At 43.1% G+C, this 18,953-nt stretch overlaps 1 protein-coding gene across 1 annotated transcript in view; it reads left to right on the forward strand.

The window, feature by feature from the left end:
* LOC124789263 (L-ascorbate oxidase-like) overlaps positions 1 to 18,953 on the forward strand; it is a 181,588-nt gene that overhangs the window by 109,396 nt on the left and 53,239 nt on the right. The window contains exon 8 of the mRNA XM_047256560.1: positions 3,233 to 3,422. Coding sequence (XP_047112516.1) covers positions 3,233 to 3,422 — 190 coding nt within the window. The remainder of the gene's footprint in view (positions 1 to 3,232; positions 3,423 to 18,953) is intronic.

Here is an 18,953-nt window from a genome sequence, read left to right on the forward strand (position 1 = left end):
GGTCAGCTGCTGTTTGTGTATGAGAAATCGGTTGGAAACTTTCCTCATGTCAGCACGTTGTAGGTGTCGCCACCGGCGCCAACCTTGTGTGAATGCTCTGAAAAGCTAATCATTTGCTTAGCACAGCATCTTCTTCCTGTCGGTTAAATTTCGCGTCTGTAGCATGTCATCTTCATGGTGTAGCAATTTTAATGGCCAATAGTGTATATTATGACTTTTGAAAGCTATTAAGGTAAATACATTGTTTCTTTCCTATGAAAATCTTTCATTTACTAACTGTGCCTATCAGTAGTTAGTGCCTTCAGTAGCTACAATCTCTTATTTAGCTGGCAGTATTGGCGCTCGCTGTATTGCAGTAGTTCGAGTAACGAAGATTTTTGTGAGGTAAGTGATTCATGGATAGTATAGGTTATTGATAGTCAGGGCCATTCTTTTGTACGGATTATTGAAAGTCAGATTGCGTTGCACTAAAAATATTGTGTGTCAGTTTAGTGTTGATCAGAATAAGTAAAGTGAGAAATGTCTGAGTACGTTCAGTTCTGATCAGCTGTTTTAAAATCATGTAACGTAGAAGTTTACCAGCACAGTCAGTTTTAATTTTTGAAGGTGAAGTTTCAACTTGCTCAGTTTGTGATGCTCTTTCTCTTGAATATATCATCCAATTTTTCTGAAATTTAAAAAAAAACGAGACGCGAACTGTTTTATAATCTACCAATAACACATATCAAAACAAAACTGTATCATTCTAGATGCCACTGAAGATGTCTTAAAGTAAAAAAATGCGAAGCGCGTCTGGAGGAAATAAAATAGAGTGTAGCAAGAAAAGGTGGTTTGTAATTACGAAACAGATATTGCAATCATTTCTTTGTATGTACATGTACATCAGATCTACGGATTTGTGTCCCACTCAGATAATCTGCGATGCGTCGTTTTTTATTTTATTTATTTATTTATGCATTTATTTTACCTGGCAAGATTACACCTAACCAGGCATACTCAAATTGAACGAATTTCAGTTTGTACAGAACATTAAGGACATATAACGTGTTATACAGTATTAATGTTAAAGAAGAAAAAATAGAGATTATTACAGCAGTACAATAATAATTATAACAATCAAAAAATAATTATAACTGTCAAGAATAATAATAATAATAATAATAGTAATGACTATGTATATGAAAGTAAACAAATTTTTCTTTTATGAATGTCAGTCCTATTGCTAGTTGGGTACCATTGAGGAGTATTTGAGGGACTGTTTCGCGAAAGTACCGGCTGATATAAGAATGACCTGGGATTTCTTGGGGTTTGGTTTCAGACCTAGGTTCTGTGCCCATCGAGAAACAGAGCAAAGATCTGCGTTCATACTCGCTACTGCGTCAGCAATGTTCTTGGGGCTTGCACTTATGTACAGTTGGATGTCGTCGGCATAGAGATGGTAGTTGCAGGAGTGAATCACTGAAGAAATATCATTAATGTACACTGAGAAGTCCCAATGGGACGTTCCCCAAGGGTCGGTGCTGGGGCCGCTGCTGTTTCTTATTTATATAAATGATATGCCTTCTAGTATTACAGGTGATTCAAAAATATTTCTGTTTGCTGATGAGACCAGCTTGGTATTGAAGGATCTTGTGTGTAATATTGAAACAGTATCAAATAATGTAGTTCATGAAATAAGTTCGTGGCTTGTGGAAAATAATTTGATGCTAAATCACAGTAAGACTCAGTTTTTACAGTTTCTAGCTCACCATTCAACAAGAACCGATATTTTGATCAGACAGAGTGGGCATAATATAAGCGAGACGGAACAGTTCAAGTTCTTAGGCGTTCGGATAGATAGTAAGCTGTTGTGGAAAGCCTATGTTCAGGATCTTGTTCAGAAACTAAATGCTGCTTTATTTACCATTGCCGGCCGCGGTTGTCTAGCGGTTCTAGGCGCTCAGTCCGGAACCACGCGACTGCTACGCTCGCAGGTTCGAATCCTGCCTCGGGCATGGATGTGTGTCATGTCCTTAGGTTAGTTAGCTTTAAGTAGTTCTAGGTTCTAGGGGACTGATGACCACAGATGTTGAGTCCCATAGTGCTCAGAGCCATTTGAATCATTTTTTTATTTACCATTAGAACAGTATCTGAAATAAGTGACAGTTCAACACGAAAAGTAGTCCACTTCGCATATTTTCATATGCTTGTGTCATATGGTATTATTTTTTGGGGTAATTCTTCTGATTCAAAAAGGGTATTTTTGGCTCAAAAACGGGCTGTTCGAGCTATATGTGGTGTAAGTTCGAGAACCTCTTGTCGACCCCTATTCAATAGTCTGGGAATTCTGACATTGCTCTCACAGTACATATTTTCTTTAATGTCGTTTGTTGTTAGCAATATTAGCTTATTCCCAAGAGTTAGCAGCTTTCACTCAGTTAATACTAGGCAGAAATCAAATCTGCATGTGGAATGCACTTCCTTGATTCTTGTACAGAGAGGAGTGCACTATTCTGCTGCATCCATTTTCAATAAGCTACCACAAGTACTCAAAAATCTTAGCAGTAGCCCAATCGCTTTTAAGTCTAAACTGAAAAGTTTCCTCATGGCTCACACCTTCTATTCTGTCGAGGAGCTCCTGGAAGAGCTGAAAAATTAAGCAAATTCCAGTGTTACATTGTTGATTTTCTTTATTTAAACTTACGACTTGTCGCCTGAATATGTTTCTTATATTTCATTTTATCTGTTTGTACTATCGTGTTATAATTTCATATATTGAGTCGTTGCGTGACCATGGAGACTTGTCCTTAATTTCGTCCGACGGAACAATAAATAAATAAATAAAATAATGGACCAAGGACGGAGCCTTGGGGAAATCCAGAGCGCACGTTTTTCCAGGATGACTTCTCTGACCCACAAATGACTTGTTGACATCTGTTTTTGAGGTGGCTGTCGAACCAGTGTATTGCGCTTTTTGAGAAATTCAGCTGTTTCATTTTAATTAGTAATATATCAAAGTCAACTGTATGAGAAGCCTTGCTAAAGTCAAGCAGTGTTAGGATGGTAGCTTCACGTCTGTGCATAGCATGTTTACTTTGATTAATGTAGTTGCTGTACTTTGGTGCTTTCGGAGGCCTGACTGATATTTATCATGGGTGTTATGAGTTTTGGTCTTGGAGTGTAATTTGTTTCTGTTGACTTTATCAAAAGCTCCTTCGTAGTCGACGTGTGTGGTGTTGTTGGTTGCCGGCAGGACCTGAACCCGCTGCACGGTGCGTGCGGCCGCGGGCTGTGCGTGAGCGCGTTGCGTGCGGCGGAGGCGGCGCCGGCACGCATGCTGCCCTTCGACACGCCCCCGCACCTGCGGCTCGCCGTCTCCTTCGGCTTCCACTTCTTCTCGGCGGGCCGGCTGTTCGCGCCGGGCGTCTACCGCCGCTACTTCCGTGAGTCGGCGCCTCCATTACGCTCCTAATGTGACGGCGGCAGCCCGCCATTAGCGTCGGCGGCGAAGGCGGACCGCTCACGCGCACGCGCGCCTCAGCCATCCGCGTTCAGACGCACGCGCTACTCGCCGCAGCTGCTGGAGATCGCTTCTTGCCTTATGATGGATTACTCCGTCTCTCACCGTAGCCGCAAAGGAACGCTCCGTTACGTAGCAGGCAGTCCGCACGACCGACAGAACCGATCGACCGCTTGCGGCGTAACGCGTTCTTTCGCACATCGACGGCGGTTCTGCAACATAAATTGTCCACCTACCTCGATACTGCTGCAGATCTGCACACGTAACTCCTGACTGCAGCTACTTAAGAGATCTCAGAAAAGCAGTGTTGAAGAAACTGAGATTTCAGAACTATACGTCGGAGGCCGCTATAAGTACAAAAAGCTGAAAATAGTCTTCTGAACTCGAAAGAATATATCGGAAATGGGTTGCTGTTCAAATTTCTAAGTTCAAAGGTCCTTCTAAACTTGCATAACGATTTTTTTATTGCTATTAAGCATTATCATCAGCCCACATGTGTTCAGATAATTGAAGTTCCTGTTCACAGTCCTCGTCACAATCAAACAGCCAGAACTTTTCCCATCCAATTCCGAAATCATTTACGAGAGTAACACAATGAATAAACTGCTATTTACTTTTGTACTCGGCATTCAGTGGTTGTCTTTAAGTAAAGTTTTTGCTCGCCATAAACAATCAGTAAAAAAATTTACTTAGTACCGCCACGCTTTTAGTTCAAACTTTACACACACGGTTTCCTCCAGAACAAAATATCTCTCGACTCTTAAAATCTCACAAATAGTTAATGGTAAACACCAGCTACCTTTATCCCTGTACCGAAACGAGGAAGTCACAATATCACTTCATTTTACACATAATGCGTTTGGACATTTTCAGCACGACCGGCTCCTTCGAAGGTAGTCCACCACTTCCTTCTCTCTCTGCCTCTACAAGCACCACTGTCTCATGCGTTAGGTGGCAAACCGTCTCACTTCTCATTGGCTGTACAGAATTACGGTCAATCAGAACTGACTTTCAGGGCGCGACTTGCGCCAAAATCTAGCAAGAACCAACCACTGCTCTCAGCTCACTGACGTCATTAAAATAAGCAGCTGAAAACTAGAATGAGATTTTCACTCTGCAGCGGAGTGTGCGCTGATATGAAACTGCCAGGAAGTTTCAGCTGAAAACTCTCTCGTTAAACAAATAAAATGAAATAAACTTTAAGCTGTACTTTACGTCTGTAATTGAACTATATGGTCGCGAACGTTCTGACCGTCTCTTACATATTCAAACATGCTTGGACATCCGTCATCCACTAGTAGGGGAACCACTGGTGGATTCGTTCGCACGATACAAAGCTGGAACACTTGCAAGTTCCTATAGAGAATTACAAACTGAAAATTCAATATTGGCGAATGGCCCACATACACTCACACAAGTACTCTCTTTCACACTCACCCTAACACAAAACATAAATATCTACTTGAAATTCTTACAGTTATTACTACAGCAAAATTACGAAAGGTTTTCTAAAATGAGGACTTTCCAAATTTGAATCTAATCACTGATGGTGAACTATTAACATATATACAGGGTGAGTCACCTAACGTTACCGCTGGATATATTTCGTAAACCACATCAAATACTGACGAATCGATTCCACAGACCGAACGTGAGGAGAGGGGCTAGTGTAATTGTTTAATACAAACCATACAAAAATGCACGGAAGTATGTTTTTTAACACAAACCTACGTTTTTTTAAATGGAACCACGTTAGTTTTGTTAGCACATCTGAACATATAAACGAATACGTAATCAGTGCCGTTTGTTGCATTGTAAAATGTTAATTACAGCCGGAGATATTGTAACCTAAAGTTGACGCTTGAGTACCACTCCTCCGCTGTTCGATCGTGTGTATCGGAGAGCACCGAATTACGTAGGGATCCAAAGGGAACGGTGATGGACCTTAGGTACAGAAGAGACAGGAACAGCACATTACGTCCACATGCTAACACCTTTTTATTGGTCTTTTTCACTGACGCACGTGTATATTACCATGAGGGGTGAGGTACACGTACACACATGGTTTCCGTTTTCAATTACGGAATGGAATAGAGTGTGTCCCGACATGTCAGGCCAATAGATGTTCAATGTGGTGGCCATCATTTGCTGCACACAAATGCAATCTCTGGCGTAATGAATGTCGAACACGCCGCAGCACATCTGGTGTAATGTCGCCGCAGGCTGCCACAATACGTTGTTTCATATCCTCTGGGGTTGTAGGCACAGCACGGTACACATTCTCCTTTAACGTACCCCACAGAAAGAAGTCCAGAGGTGTAAGATCAGGAGAACGGGCTGGCCAATTTATGCGTCCACGTCCTATGAATCGCCCGTCGAACATCCTGTCAAGGGTCAGCCTAGTGTTAATTGCGGAATGTGCAGGTGCACCATCATGCTGATACCACATACGTCGACGCGTTTCCAGTGGGACATTTTCGACCAACGTTGGCAGATCATTCTGTAGAAACGCGATGTATGTTGCAGTGCTCTCCGATACACACGATTGAACAGCGGAGGAGTGGTACTCGAGCATCAACTTTAGGTTACAATATCTCCGGATGTAATTAACATTTTACAATGAAACAAACGGCACTGATTACGTATTCGTTTATATGTTCAGATGTGCTAACAAAACTAACGGGGTTACATTTAAAAAAACGTAGGTTTGTGTTAAAAAAACATACTCCGTGCATTTTTGTATGGTTTGTATTAACCAATTACACTAGCCCCACTCCTCACGTTCGGTCTGTGGAATCGGTTCGTCAGTATTTGATGTGGTTTACGAAATATATCCAGCGGTAACGTTAGGTGACTCACCCTATATATATATATACAGGGTGTTTCAAAAATGACCGATATATTTGAAACGGCAATAAAAACTAAACGAGCAGCGATAGAAATACACCGTATGTTGCAATATGCTTGGGACAACAGTACATTTTCAGGCGGACAAACTTTCGAAATTACAGTAGTTACAATTTTCAACAACAGATGGCGCTGCAAGTGATGTGAAAGATATAGAAGACAACGCAGTCTGTGGGTGCGCCATTCTGTACGTCGTCTTTCTGCTGTAAGCGCGTGCTGTTCACAACGTGCAAGTGTGCTGTAGACAACATGGTTTATTCCTTAGAACAGAGGATTTTTCTGGTGTTGGAATTCCACCGCCTAGAACACAGTGTTGCTGCAACAAGACGAAGTTTTCAACGGAGGTTTAATGTAACCAAAGGACCGAAAAGCGATACAATAAAGGATCTGTTTGAAAAATTTCAACGGACTGGGAACGTGACGGATGAACGTGCTGGAGAGGTAGGGCCACCGCATACGGCAACCACAGAGGGCAACGCGCAGCTAGTGCAGCAGGTGATCCAACAGCGGCCTCGGGTTTCAGTTCGCTGTGTTGCAGCTGCGGTCCAAATGACGGCAACGTCCACGTATCGTCTCATGCGCCAGAGTTTACACCTCTATCCGTACAAAATTCAAACGCGGCAACCCCTCAGCGCCGCTGCCATTGCTGCACGAGAGACATTCGCTAACGATATAGTGCACAGGATTGATGACGGCGATATGCATGTGGGCAGCATTTGGTTTACTGACGAAGCTCATTTTTACCTGGACGGCTTCGTCAATAAACAGAACTGGCGCATATGGGGAACCAAAAAGCGCCATGTTGCAGTCCCATCGTCCCTGCATCCTCAAAAAGTACAGGTCTGGGCCGCCATTTCTTCCAAAGGAATCATTGGCCCATTTTTCAGATCCGAAACGATTACTGCATCACGCTATCTGGACATTCTTCGTGAATGTGTGGCGGTACAAACTGCCTTAGACGACACTGCGAATACCTCGTGGTTTATGCAAGATGGTGCCCGGCCACATCGCACGGCCGACGTCTTTAATTTCCTGAATGAATATTTCGATGATCGTGTGATTGCTTTGGGCTATCCGAAACATACAGGAGGGGGCGTGGATTGGCCTCCCTATTCGCCAGACATGAACCCCTGTGACTTCTTTCTGTGGGGACACTTGAAAGACCAGGTGTACCGCCAGAATCTAGCAACAATTGAACAGCTGAAGCAGTACATCTCATCTGCATGTGAAGCCATTCCGCCAGACACGTTGTCAAAGGTTTCGGGTAATTTCATTCAGAGACTACGCCATATTATTGCTACGCATGGTGGATATGTGGAAAATATCGTACTATAGAGTTTCCCAGACCGCAGCGCCATCTGTTGTTGAAAATTGTAACTACTGTAATTTCGAAAGTTTGTCTGCCTGAAAATGTACTGTTGTCCCAAGCATATTGCAACAAACGGTGTATTTCTATCGCTGCTCGTTTAGTTTTTATTGCCGTTTCAAATATACCGGTCATTTTTGAAACACCCTGTATGTATATATATATATATATATATATATATATATATATATATATTGATTTTGTTTTTTAAGTGTCGGATAATTCGTTTTCTACTAACATTTTTTTTTTTTGTAACTTCCAAATTATGACAGTTATTGACTTCAGATTTTGACAGATTGTTCCTTTAGACAACAGACGGTTATGTACATAATATGAAATTCCTCAAGCTATATCTAGATCAGTTATTAATTTCTATAGTTCCAGGCAATGTAAGTACTCTGTAAGCACCTCTCCGCTACTTTCACACGCTGCAGTCGTGCCATATGGTCATGAAGCACGTCTGCAGGGCACAGCTCGCCCGTTGCAGATCGTGTAAGATTCTGACTGCTTACACTGGAGCCCACATACATTCATACAAGAAAGCTGTAATAGACAAATTGGCGATCGCGCCCTAGCTGCGATGCCCCACTCTGGATGCGCATATTTACGACTACAAGCAGCAGCATCGATCGAGTTGCTTGGGTGTCCTCGGCTGCGAAACTACGATAGTCAAAATAAATGTTGCATATTGTCGAATCTTTACTATAGAACTTTGTGGTCGAGAAAATGTCGCAAGTAATGTAGAGTAATGAAATTTGGGGAATACATTTGTCTAGGAAACATGTTTAAGTGATTAACATTGCAAGCTCACCAGTTAACGTAACTGAGAGATAAGCCACTGCAAATGTGAAATGCTGGTACATTACTAACCGATGAAACAGCCAGAATGTTGAATACAAGCCTGCAAACGTGCAAGCATTGTTTTGTGCGGGTGCTGGACGTCTGTTTGTGGCATGGAATTCCATGCCTGTTCGGCTTCTTTGGTCAGTACAAGTACGGTTAACCAGTTAATGCTGTTTGTGGGTGCCGCTGCAGTTTTCGTCTGTTGATGTCCCACACATGCTCGATTGGAGAGAGACCTGGTGACGATCACGTCAAGGCAACGTGTCGCCACTCTGTAGAGTATTTGGGTTACAACAGCGGTATGCGAGCGAACGTTAACCTGTTGGAAAACACCCCCTGGAATGCTGGTCATGAATGGCAGTAGAGCAGGTCGAAGCTCCGGACTGATGTATAAATTTGCAGTCAGAGTGCATGGGATGACCACGAGAGTACTGCTGCCGTCATACGAAATCGCAACCTGGAGCGCAACTCCAGGTGAAGTCCAGTGTGTCTAAAGTGCGCTTCATTTACGACGGAGGCCGAGTTTAGGTACGTTCTGCGCATCTGACGTCACAAAATGGTTCAAATGGCTCCGAGCACTATGGGACTTAACATCTGTGGTCATCAGTCCCCTAGAACTTAGAACTACTTAAACATAACTAATCTAAGGACATCACACACATCCATGCCCGAGGCAGGATTCGAACCTGCGACCGTAGCAGCAGGGCGGCTCCGGACTGAGCGCCTAGAACCGCTAGACCACTGCGGCCGGCTGACGTTGCAAAACAGTCAGCCAATGAACAGAGAACGGCGTTGTCAGAGCTCGACTGCAGTGCAGAGCACGGACGAGTGTCTTCAGTTTTAGAAACGTTCAGTCATAAACAAAGTAATTGAACAAAAGCAATGTCTTGATAGCAGACTTTCTTTTATAGAAAGTTTGGAAAAAGCATTCTTTATACCAACTGCTTCATATCCTGTTAAATAATTAAACCAAACAAGCAATAAGCCTCCTAAATCAGGCGATAGCAAGGAAAGGTGTTTGTATCATTCTCACTAACCGCTTTTTCGCAATAAAGAACAGCGGTAATTGTTTATTTCCTATTGTACTTCGACGAAACGTGAGTAATTCATAGTCATACCAACAGTGTTTGTCGGTAGTATGCGTCATTCTTTAAAATCCTACAGGAAGAGCAGTGTTAGTGTAATGTTAAAGTGTTTGGGTGCTAAGCGAAAGGTGCTGAGTTCAAACCTTGTACAGAGCTTAATATTTTCCTTACTTAAAAACAGTATCGAAGTGTCTTACTTCATGAATTTTATTCGTCTGAATGTAATTTATTGAAATTTCTAGTGGCAACTAAAATCGACCATACGAAAAGTATACGCTATGGACTTTTACCTCTGCAAACTCTTCAAAATTTCGTGCAGTGGTTTACTACAATTAATGCTGCACAATAACTGCATTGAACATCGAAACAAAATTAAGTCACTTATGGGGGGAAGGTATCAGCCAAGAAGATGTGTAAAAGTCGAATTTTTGGACCGAATAGTTTTTGTGAAATCGAATGATGAAGTGTGTCAGAGCAGTCGAAACACCACGTGTGTGCACAGGCGAGCAGTGCAGTGACGACAAAATCTCGCGCACAGCGCGGAATGCGGGCAGCACGTCTCTGTAGCAGCGAAAGGGTTAATGCGGCCGTGGTGGCTTTACTTCATAAACAGCGCGCTCCCCCCTAAACGTAAGTTTGCTTGGCGTTTGCAACTGGCAACGCAGCAATCTCCCGCGTCTGGGCGGGCATGCGCGAACCGCCAAGATAAAAGAATTGAACTATAGCACGCGAACAAGCAGGCTGCATGCTCTCAACTGGTTTCCTTCTGAGCAACACACGACCATCATTGACACCGATGCTTCCTTTAGAAAACACAACAGACCTCCAGCCGGGCCTCCAATCAGCCCTCGCTTGACACCACAGAAGTCTCAAATGGCGGCGTCTGGCTTGGAGTTGTCCTTTAAGTAACCGATTTGTAGCAGTTCGTTGTGTCACCATGGTGCCAACTACTACTCAGGCTGGTGCTGCAGATGCAGTTGTGATACGCCACAGCCATAGGCCGAACGCAATGGTCTCCCTCTCGGTACTGCCACGTTGCCGTCGGGAGCCCTGTCTTCTTGCGACCGTACAATCTCGTGACCACGGCTGCCAGCATTTGTGCACAGCGGCTACATTCCTGGCAAGTCTTTCTGCAGTGTCGCGAGAGGAACATCCAGCTCCTCGTTGCCCTGCTAAACGACCTTGTTCAACCTCAGTGAGGTTTTGAAACTTACTCGGAGATTAAAACTGTGTGCCGGGCCGAGACTCGAACTCGAGACCTTTGCCGTTTGGGGACAGGTGCTCTACCATCTGAGCTACCCAAGCACGACTCACGACCCGTCATCATAGCTTCAATTCCGCCGGTACCTTGTCTTCTAGAGCACTTCCCCGCAGAAGGCAAAGGTCCCGAGTTCGAGTCTCGGTCCGGCACACATTTTTAATCTGCCAGTAAGTGTAATATCAGCGCACACTCCGCTGCAGAGTGGAAACTTCATTCAGTGAGGTTTTGATAATTGCGTCTTTGTTGTCATAAAGGCGTTTTTGACCACGTCCAGTCTCAAAGCTAACTTACGCTCACTCCCTTAGAAGCGCCACTCTTATATGACTGGCGCGAAATTTGAATACACATCATCTTTCAGATGTAGAAACACGCATACAAGTTTCGTTTATGTCGCACAACTCGTTCTTGCTGTTGCGATTTCTTTTCCTTCATGATACCAATACAAAAAATGTCTCCGAGCACTATGGGCCTTAACTTCTGATGTCATCAGTCGCCTAGAACTTAGAACTACTTACACCTAACTAACCTAAGGACATCACACACATCCATGCCCGAGGCAGGATTCGAACCTGCGACCGTAGATATCAATACACCGGTTTCTTTGTAACGTAATTCTGCAGGAAATAGTCAATTTTTCTACCGTTAGGGAGCAGTATGTGCAGTCTATGGCAACTGTGTCGCCTGTAAATACTGCAGTACTTGTGCTGTGTGTCATTACGAGATTTCTGCTGCTTCAGGGAGGTTCGCACAACAATAACGTGCGATGATAGGCTCATTCTAGTCATAGTAATGGGGCAGGGAATGAGACAGACGAGCGTCGCAGCGGATGTCGCTGTGAAGCAACCCAGAATCTACTCTGTAGGAATCAACATGGATTCCGGAAACAGCGATCGTGTGAGACCCAACTCGCTTCATTTGTTCACGAGACCCAGAAAATATTAGATACAGGCTCCCATTTAGATGCTATTTTCCTTGACTTCCGGAAGGCGTTCGATACAGTTCCGCACTGTCGCCTGATAAACAAAGTAAGAGCCTACGGAATATCAGACCAGCTGTGTGGCTGGATTGAAGAGTTTTTAGCAAACAGAACACAGCATGTTGTTATCAATGGAGAGACGTCTACAGACGTTAAAGTAACCTCTGGCGTGCCACAGGGGAGTGCTATGGGACCATTGCTTTTCACAATATATATAAATGATCTGGTAGGTAGTGTCGGAAGTTGCATGCGGCTTTTCGCGGATGATACTGTAGTATACAGAGTAGTTGCAGCATTAGAAAATTGCAGCGAAATGCAGAAAGAGATGCAGCCGATAGGCACTTGGTGTAGAGAGTGGCAACTGACCCTTAACATAGACAAACGTAATGTACTGCGAATACATAGAAAGAAGAATCCTTTATTGTATGATTATATGATAGCGGAACAAACACCGGTAGCAGTTACTGCTGTGAAATATCTCGGAGTATGCGTGCGGAACGATTTGAAGTGGAATGATCATATAAAATTAATTGTTGGTAAGGCGGGTACCAGGTTGAGATTCATTGGGAGAGTCCTTAGAAAATGTAGTCCATCAACAAAGGAGGTGGCTTACAAAACACTCGTTCGAGCTATGCCTGAGTATTGCTCATCAGTGTGGGATCCGTACCAGATCGGGTTGACGGAGGAGATAGAGAAGATCCAAAGAAGAGCGGCGCGTTTTGTCACAGGGTTACTTGGTAACAGTGGTAGCGTTACGGAGATGTTTAGCAAACTCAAGTGGCAGACTCTGCAAGACAGGCGCTCTGCATTGTGGCGTAGCTTGGTGTCCAGGTTTCGAGAGGGTGTGTTTCTGGATCGCACGGAGGCTTTCAGAAAGTCGTTCTTCCCGCGAACCATACGCGACTGGAACAGGAAAGGGAGGTAATGACAGTGGCGCGTAAAATGCCCTCTGCCACACACCGTTGGGTATCTTGTGGAGTATAAATGTAGATGTAGATGTCTCTAGAATCTGGAACAAGTTTCTAATGACAGAATCAGTTCAGGATCGTCACAGAAGCAGCCACAGAAGAAAACCAACAGGTGTGTAGGCCAGGTATATGCGTATAACAGCAAGCAGAAACCCTGAGCATAATGCTACACGTCTACGGTGACAGTTGCAAGCAGGCACAGGAATGCAGTGGTCACTGCAAACGCTCCGTGAGCGGGTAATATATGTCACAAGAGCCGGAGAGGGGCTTGCATGAGAACGAAACATCTTTGTGGACTAGGCAGCAGTGGGACACAACGCTCTTTTCTGATGATACCCGTATCAGTCTCCAGCCAGATAATCGTGTGTCGAGACAATGAGGACAACGTCTAGGCGCCGACTGTATTGTAGACCGCCACACTTATCAAGACAGTTCAGTCATTTTTTTTTTGGGGCGGAATCATGTGTGGCTGCAGGACATCCCTTGTGCCAGGCCATGGGAGAATGACCGCTATGAAGTATAGGGTCGACATCCTTGCACGCACTGTGGCTGCATTTGGTAAACATACAATGCATTCCCCCCCCCCCCCTCTGCCCATTGTCACAATCTTGTGAACACCTGTCTATTCGAGGATAGAATCACTCGAATTGAACGGGCAGTCTCTGTATTCTCCAGACCTCAGCTGCATTGATAATGCATGGGCCATTCCGTAACGAGCGGTTTACGATCGTCATGTCCCATCAGAAACCACAGAACATCATAGAAAAAAATATCTCTGAGCACTATGGGACTAAACTTCTGAGGTCATCAGTCCCCTAGAACTTAGAACTACTTAAACCTAACCAACCTAAGGACATCACACACATCCACGCCCGAGGCAGGATTCGAACCTGCGACCGTAGCGGTCTCGCGGTTCCAGACTGTAGCGCCCAGAACCGCTCGGCCACCCCGGCCGGCGAACATCATAGAGACCGCTGTGGAGGAATGCAGCTGTATCCCACATGGCTATCTGGACAATTTGGTAAGGAGTTGCCAAACAGCATTCAGAGGTGTCTGCACTTAATAAGGGGGCTAATTTGGTTAATGAAGAATATATTATGCAAGATGACAGTGAGAAGAAACCGTAGTGTTTGCCGTGGAATCTTTTGGAGTTTGTGTTTTTGCTTTTTTGTTAGTGTTTATCAACTGAAAATTTGTTTATCTTCTTTATTTTTGTTTTCTTTTAACTGTACCTGACAGAACAAAATCCGTTTTCTCTCCTGTTATATCCAGTACTGACAATGAAACAATAAGCAACACTTATTGTGACTACTGTATGGTAACTGGCGCACAGAACTATTCCATAAGGGAGGTTTCAGGGGATGTGTTATAACACAGCTGGATCGCCGGCCTAAGTTTAAATATTGTAAATGACCGTGTAATCAGCAGCTGACCTAACCTCACTGTGTTAGTCTCAACTAACTTACATCTGTTAGTCGAGAGTGGTTAATTCATGTATGGCATACTAAAAAGAAAAAAATTAAATTTGTTGCTTAACTCAAAATCAATTAAGATGTCGTCAGTAACTCCCGCTGTAGGCTTACCAATACGTGCAAAAATCAGGACCAATAAAACTGAATAGCCGGCCAGGGTGGCCGTGCGGTTCTAAGCGCTACAGTCTGGAACGGCGCGACAGCTACGGTCGTAGGTTCGAATCCTGCCTCGGGCATGGATGTGTGTGATGTCCTTAGGTTGGTTAGGTTGAAATAGTTCTAAGTTCCAGGGGACTGATGACCTCAGAAGTTAAGTCCCATAGTGCTCAGAGCCATTTGAACAATTTGAACCTAAAATTGAATAAATTTCAATGTTTGACATTAAATATGGTTTTCACAAGTATATATTGCCAATGTGGCTGAATAATAGTTACTCATGGACCCAGAAGTGCACTCAGTCGCTCGAAATACACTAGAAGTCAACCGACAAATTTTTCAGAAGTTGTTCGGGGATACCTTTGGTATTTTGGTATAACGGACCCACCATCCCAGGCGGCTCGTTTCACGGCTGTTGCTTTTCGTTTGGTTTCTTGACCCAGTTAGCTTTGTACTGAAAATGGCGCACAACAGTGCAAATGTCTACGGCATGCGCTGTGTGTCTTGCTTCTGTTCGCTCACGTTCATGATGATGACAACAGTAGTAGCCAAAAGTACTCTTCGCCTCCAAGCTTATATACACTACTGCTCGGTTCTGACTTGAGTTTGTTCTTCGGGCAGTGTTAAACAGTGATACACGGTTATATGGATAGGTTTACTGATGAAGATTCAAATGGTTCAAATGGCTCTGAGCACTATGGGACTTAACTACTGTGGTCATCAGTCCCCCAGAACTTAGAACTACTTAAACCTAACTAACCTAAGGACATTCACACACATCCATCCCCGAGGCAGTACTCGAACCTGCGACCGTAGTAGCAGCGCGGTTCCGGACTGAAGCGCCTGGAACCGCTCGGTCACAGCGGCCGGCATTGATGAAGAGTTGACCGACATGCGCGTCGTGTATGAATTCACAGCATGCAAGGGAACAGCGGTACAACGACGCCATGCTAAGCTGTTCCCACAGTGGCGGCAACCACACCACAGTACAGTCTTCCGTCTGATGATTGTTGCATAACTGTGTGTTGTGTGTAGTGTGTGTAGTTTTCCGCATAGCATACTACAGGCTTCTTCACTGTTGTGAAGGTATTTTCACAGCAAAAGGGGTGATTGCTGTAACAAACCGAATAAATCATAATTTCATTCTTGCCCGGAGACAGCGGGTCCCTCAATTCAAAATACTCAGAAGGTATCTCTGAGCAACCTCGGGTAGTTCGTTGGTGGTATTCTGTTTAACCCTGTATGCTGTCACGCTAAAGCCAAGCAATTGGCTTAATGTTGTAAGCAAACCATCCCCAAACGCGTGTACACCAGGTGTCAAGTGCGACTACCACGCGGGCTGCGGTTCCCTGCCAATCAGAGCAAAGCAGATTTATACCAGGTTCCTGCGGACCGTATAATAACGGTTTGCAAATCTCCTCACTTCAGAAACCTGTTTATTTATTACGTGAAAAACCAGAGTGTGCGAAATATGACCTATGCCACCAATCTTAAATTATCGAATTTTGTGACCCATTACCTTGGAAACTTTTTAAGACACCAACTTACAATTTTCCATAATTATTGAATGCACCTTTCTATATACACTGAACTAGAATTATTACTAAAATTGTATTGTGGGGCATGTTTTCTTTTCTTTTCAAACACTCAAATTTTTGACAGAATTTTGTAAATAAACGAACATAAAAACAAAACAACTCAGGATATTTTAATTATTCTAGTTCCATATGTGTTGAACCCCACACTTGGCATCCTGTGAAAATTTCATGTCTCTATCATCAGTACTTTTTTAGGAAACGGGTCATTTATTGCAAAAAATGTAGTTCAGAGATACTGAGGTTTAAAACATTTTTTATAACAGATTCTTGTACGGACTTTCATTTCTGCGTCTTTTACGCACTAGAATTGCACTGGCTCATAGTTTGTGTCTTCTACAGTGTCACAATAGCCCAGTGCTTGCCTCCTCCTTTTCTTTCTTTCTTCTTTTCTCATTTGCTGAGCAGCTAACTCTGCTTCACGTACAGGAGACTCATTCAGTTCCTGCAGTTCTTTAGCTGTGTTCCGTCCAAATCTACCCCTAACTTCTCTTTCATAGAAGGTGGACATAAAGCTTGACATGGCTTTTCATCGGTTGATATTCAGTGAAAGAAACTGCAGGTCTCACGTATCTGTTACCCGCAAATTTGCGTTTCTTGAAGTTACTTTTATACTTAGTCATTTTATTTACGTATAAAAAGCAATAGAAGTTAGCTTACTGCAAAAATTGCCGATAATCACACTACTTGCAACGAAAACTAGTATCAGAAACAAAGGACTGATTTGTTTATTCGTAATGGCAACTTCTGAGACGTATCAGTAGGCACGAAACAAAGCAATTTACAGCCTTTTAGACTGTGTAGTTCCCAAGATATGACTGTTCAACTGTGGCAGTATATGCGTAGCTGCGAAAATTGACATTCACATGTCAACATTCCAAATATTATTTGAAGGTCTCGCAATTGTCTGATTTTAATGTATTATATACCAAAATGTTCAGGAAAGTGCAAAGTATACTATGGAGTAGAAAACAGAAAATGTCAGATTTCAACGAATTTCACGTGCATTGAATGAGTGGGAGCGTGTGCGACTAACATTTTACAAAAAAACGTAGTGAAAGATGTGGAGTAAACACTAAACACTACAGTTCTATCTGGTACTGTTGCAGTGACAATGATGTCGTAGATAGACAAATTACAATATTACGAGAAAAAAGGTACTACATTACTTCTGCGGTTGGCAGAGTGGTTTAATATAGTACAGTTTTTTTTTTTTCAAAAATCTCCGCTTCGACTTTATCACACCTCACTGTAGGACTTCGATATAGTATACCGATGATGATGTGAGACGGTGGTATTTGAGAATTCTGCATTGAAAGTAATAGCTCCAGATCCGTTATACATCTGTTGCAGATGTCGTCGTGAGCTGGATTCGTAGGACTCCAGTTCCAGAGTGTGCACAATTTGATATACGCGGCACTGACGTATTTACAGGGTATATTTTATTACACAGTATCCTATTCTGTAACGCTCATGAAACAGTTTCAGTTCAACGATTAACACGACACAGTTTAAGCGTTATTCACATCAAAGCACAGTCTTGGAAATATTCAAATGCAATGTCGTGCACACGCAGTATTTCACCAGTGACGCGCCAATTTGCGTCCACTGCACGCCATGCATAAAGCACTGTGCACAGTTCACAGTTTACTCAGTAGAAATTACTGTCTGCCTACAGTTCGCATCGATACGATGCACGTATTAATTTAAATGTTTTATGCATGTCCTCACACATGAAAGCCAGCACACCAGCCATGTCGTCACATCAACAACCAGCATCTGTTATTTATTCGTTGCCGTCACAGCATTTCATTGTTAGTTTCGATAGGCGAAAACAGCCTCTCTTAAAGCAAAGATATATAGACACGTCGAAACACATGTTCTTGTCACATCTGAATATACTGACAGTACGTAAATATAAAAATGACCGCACAAACCAGGAACTAACACTCAGGTTACCATATGACCTTGACACCTAGTATAATAAAATAATACTCTACGAAACTCTTGCCCCACAGGAATAGTAAGCTTTACAAAAGGGGTACAAACAAACATACAAAATCAGAGAGCCTTAACCCAACACACAGCCTCAAATATCAATATTTCGACCCATGAGATCAAAATTTTACTATGAAGGACACATAAGTATCATGTCAAATAACTCCAAGATGCTACTCCAGGCGGGTGTAAAAATGAATGTGCGGTACGGAAAATACTGAACGCAATAATCAAGATTCGGCCCTGTCTGACTACCCCCTGAAGCAGATCTTAGGACCTCTTAATGGTGATATTATTTCCTCCTACTTGCTCTTTAACGTATGAATTACAACATAAACTAAATGAATGATGAAGGGAATTAGTAACTAAAAATGATAAATGCTGTTTCTGCTTATACATTTATTGTAGGTTAAAACCCCTTTATAATTAAAAATGTTTATATATCAACTCCAATCGCCATAAAGCGATACAAATGAATTTTCTAACTAATATAATGGATCAATTACCCAAATACGCCCCCTTTTATAGCTACGCGATCTAATCTAATATAAATAACGCGACATGACTGACATCATCTACGTACCAAACACCAGAAGACACATCTTTCAAAGATGATCTACAATGGTGTGCAACCTCAGAGGAAATAAAATTTACGTGATCACAGCTCTTTAGCTTTGTAGCACTAATAAGCCGAAGCAGTTAGCAATATATACGGTGCGTCGGAGTGATGGTTCGCGTTCACGTCTGCGACGACGGAAGAACTCCAGCCACAAAATATAAAAAAACATTCAAACACTAGGACGGCAGAAGACGGTCCTCTGACTAGT

This window comes from Schistocerca piceifrons, chromosome 3 (genome assembly GCF_021461385.2).
Source record: "Schistocerca piceifrons isolate TAMUIC-IGC-003096 chromosome 3, iqSchPice1.1, whole genome shotgun sequence".
Classification (NCBI taxonomy): domain Eukaryota; kingdom Metazoa; phylum Arthropoda; class Insecta; order Orthoptera; family Acrididae; genus Schistocerca; species Schistocerca piceifrons.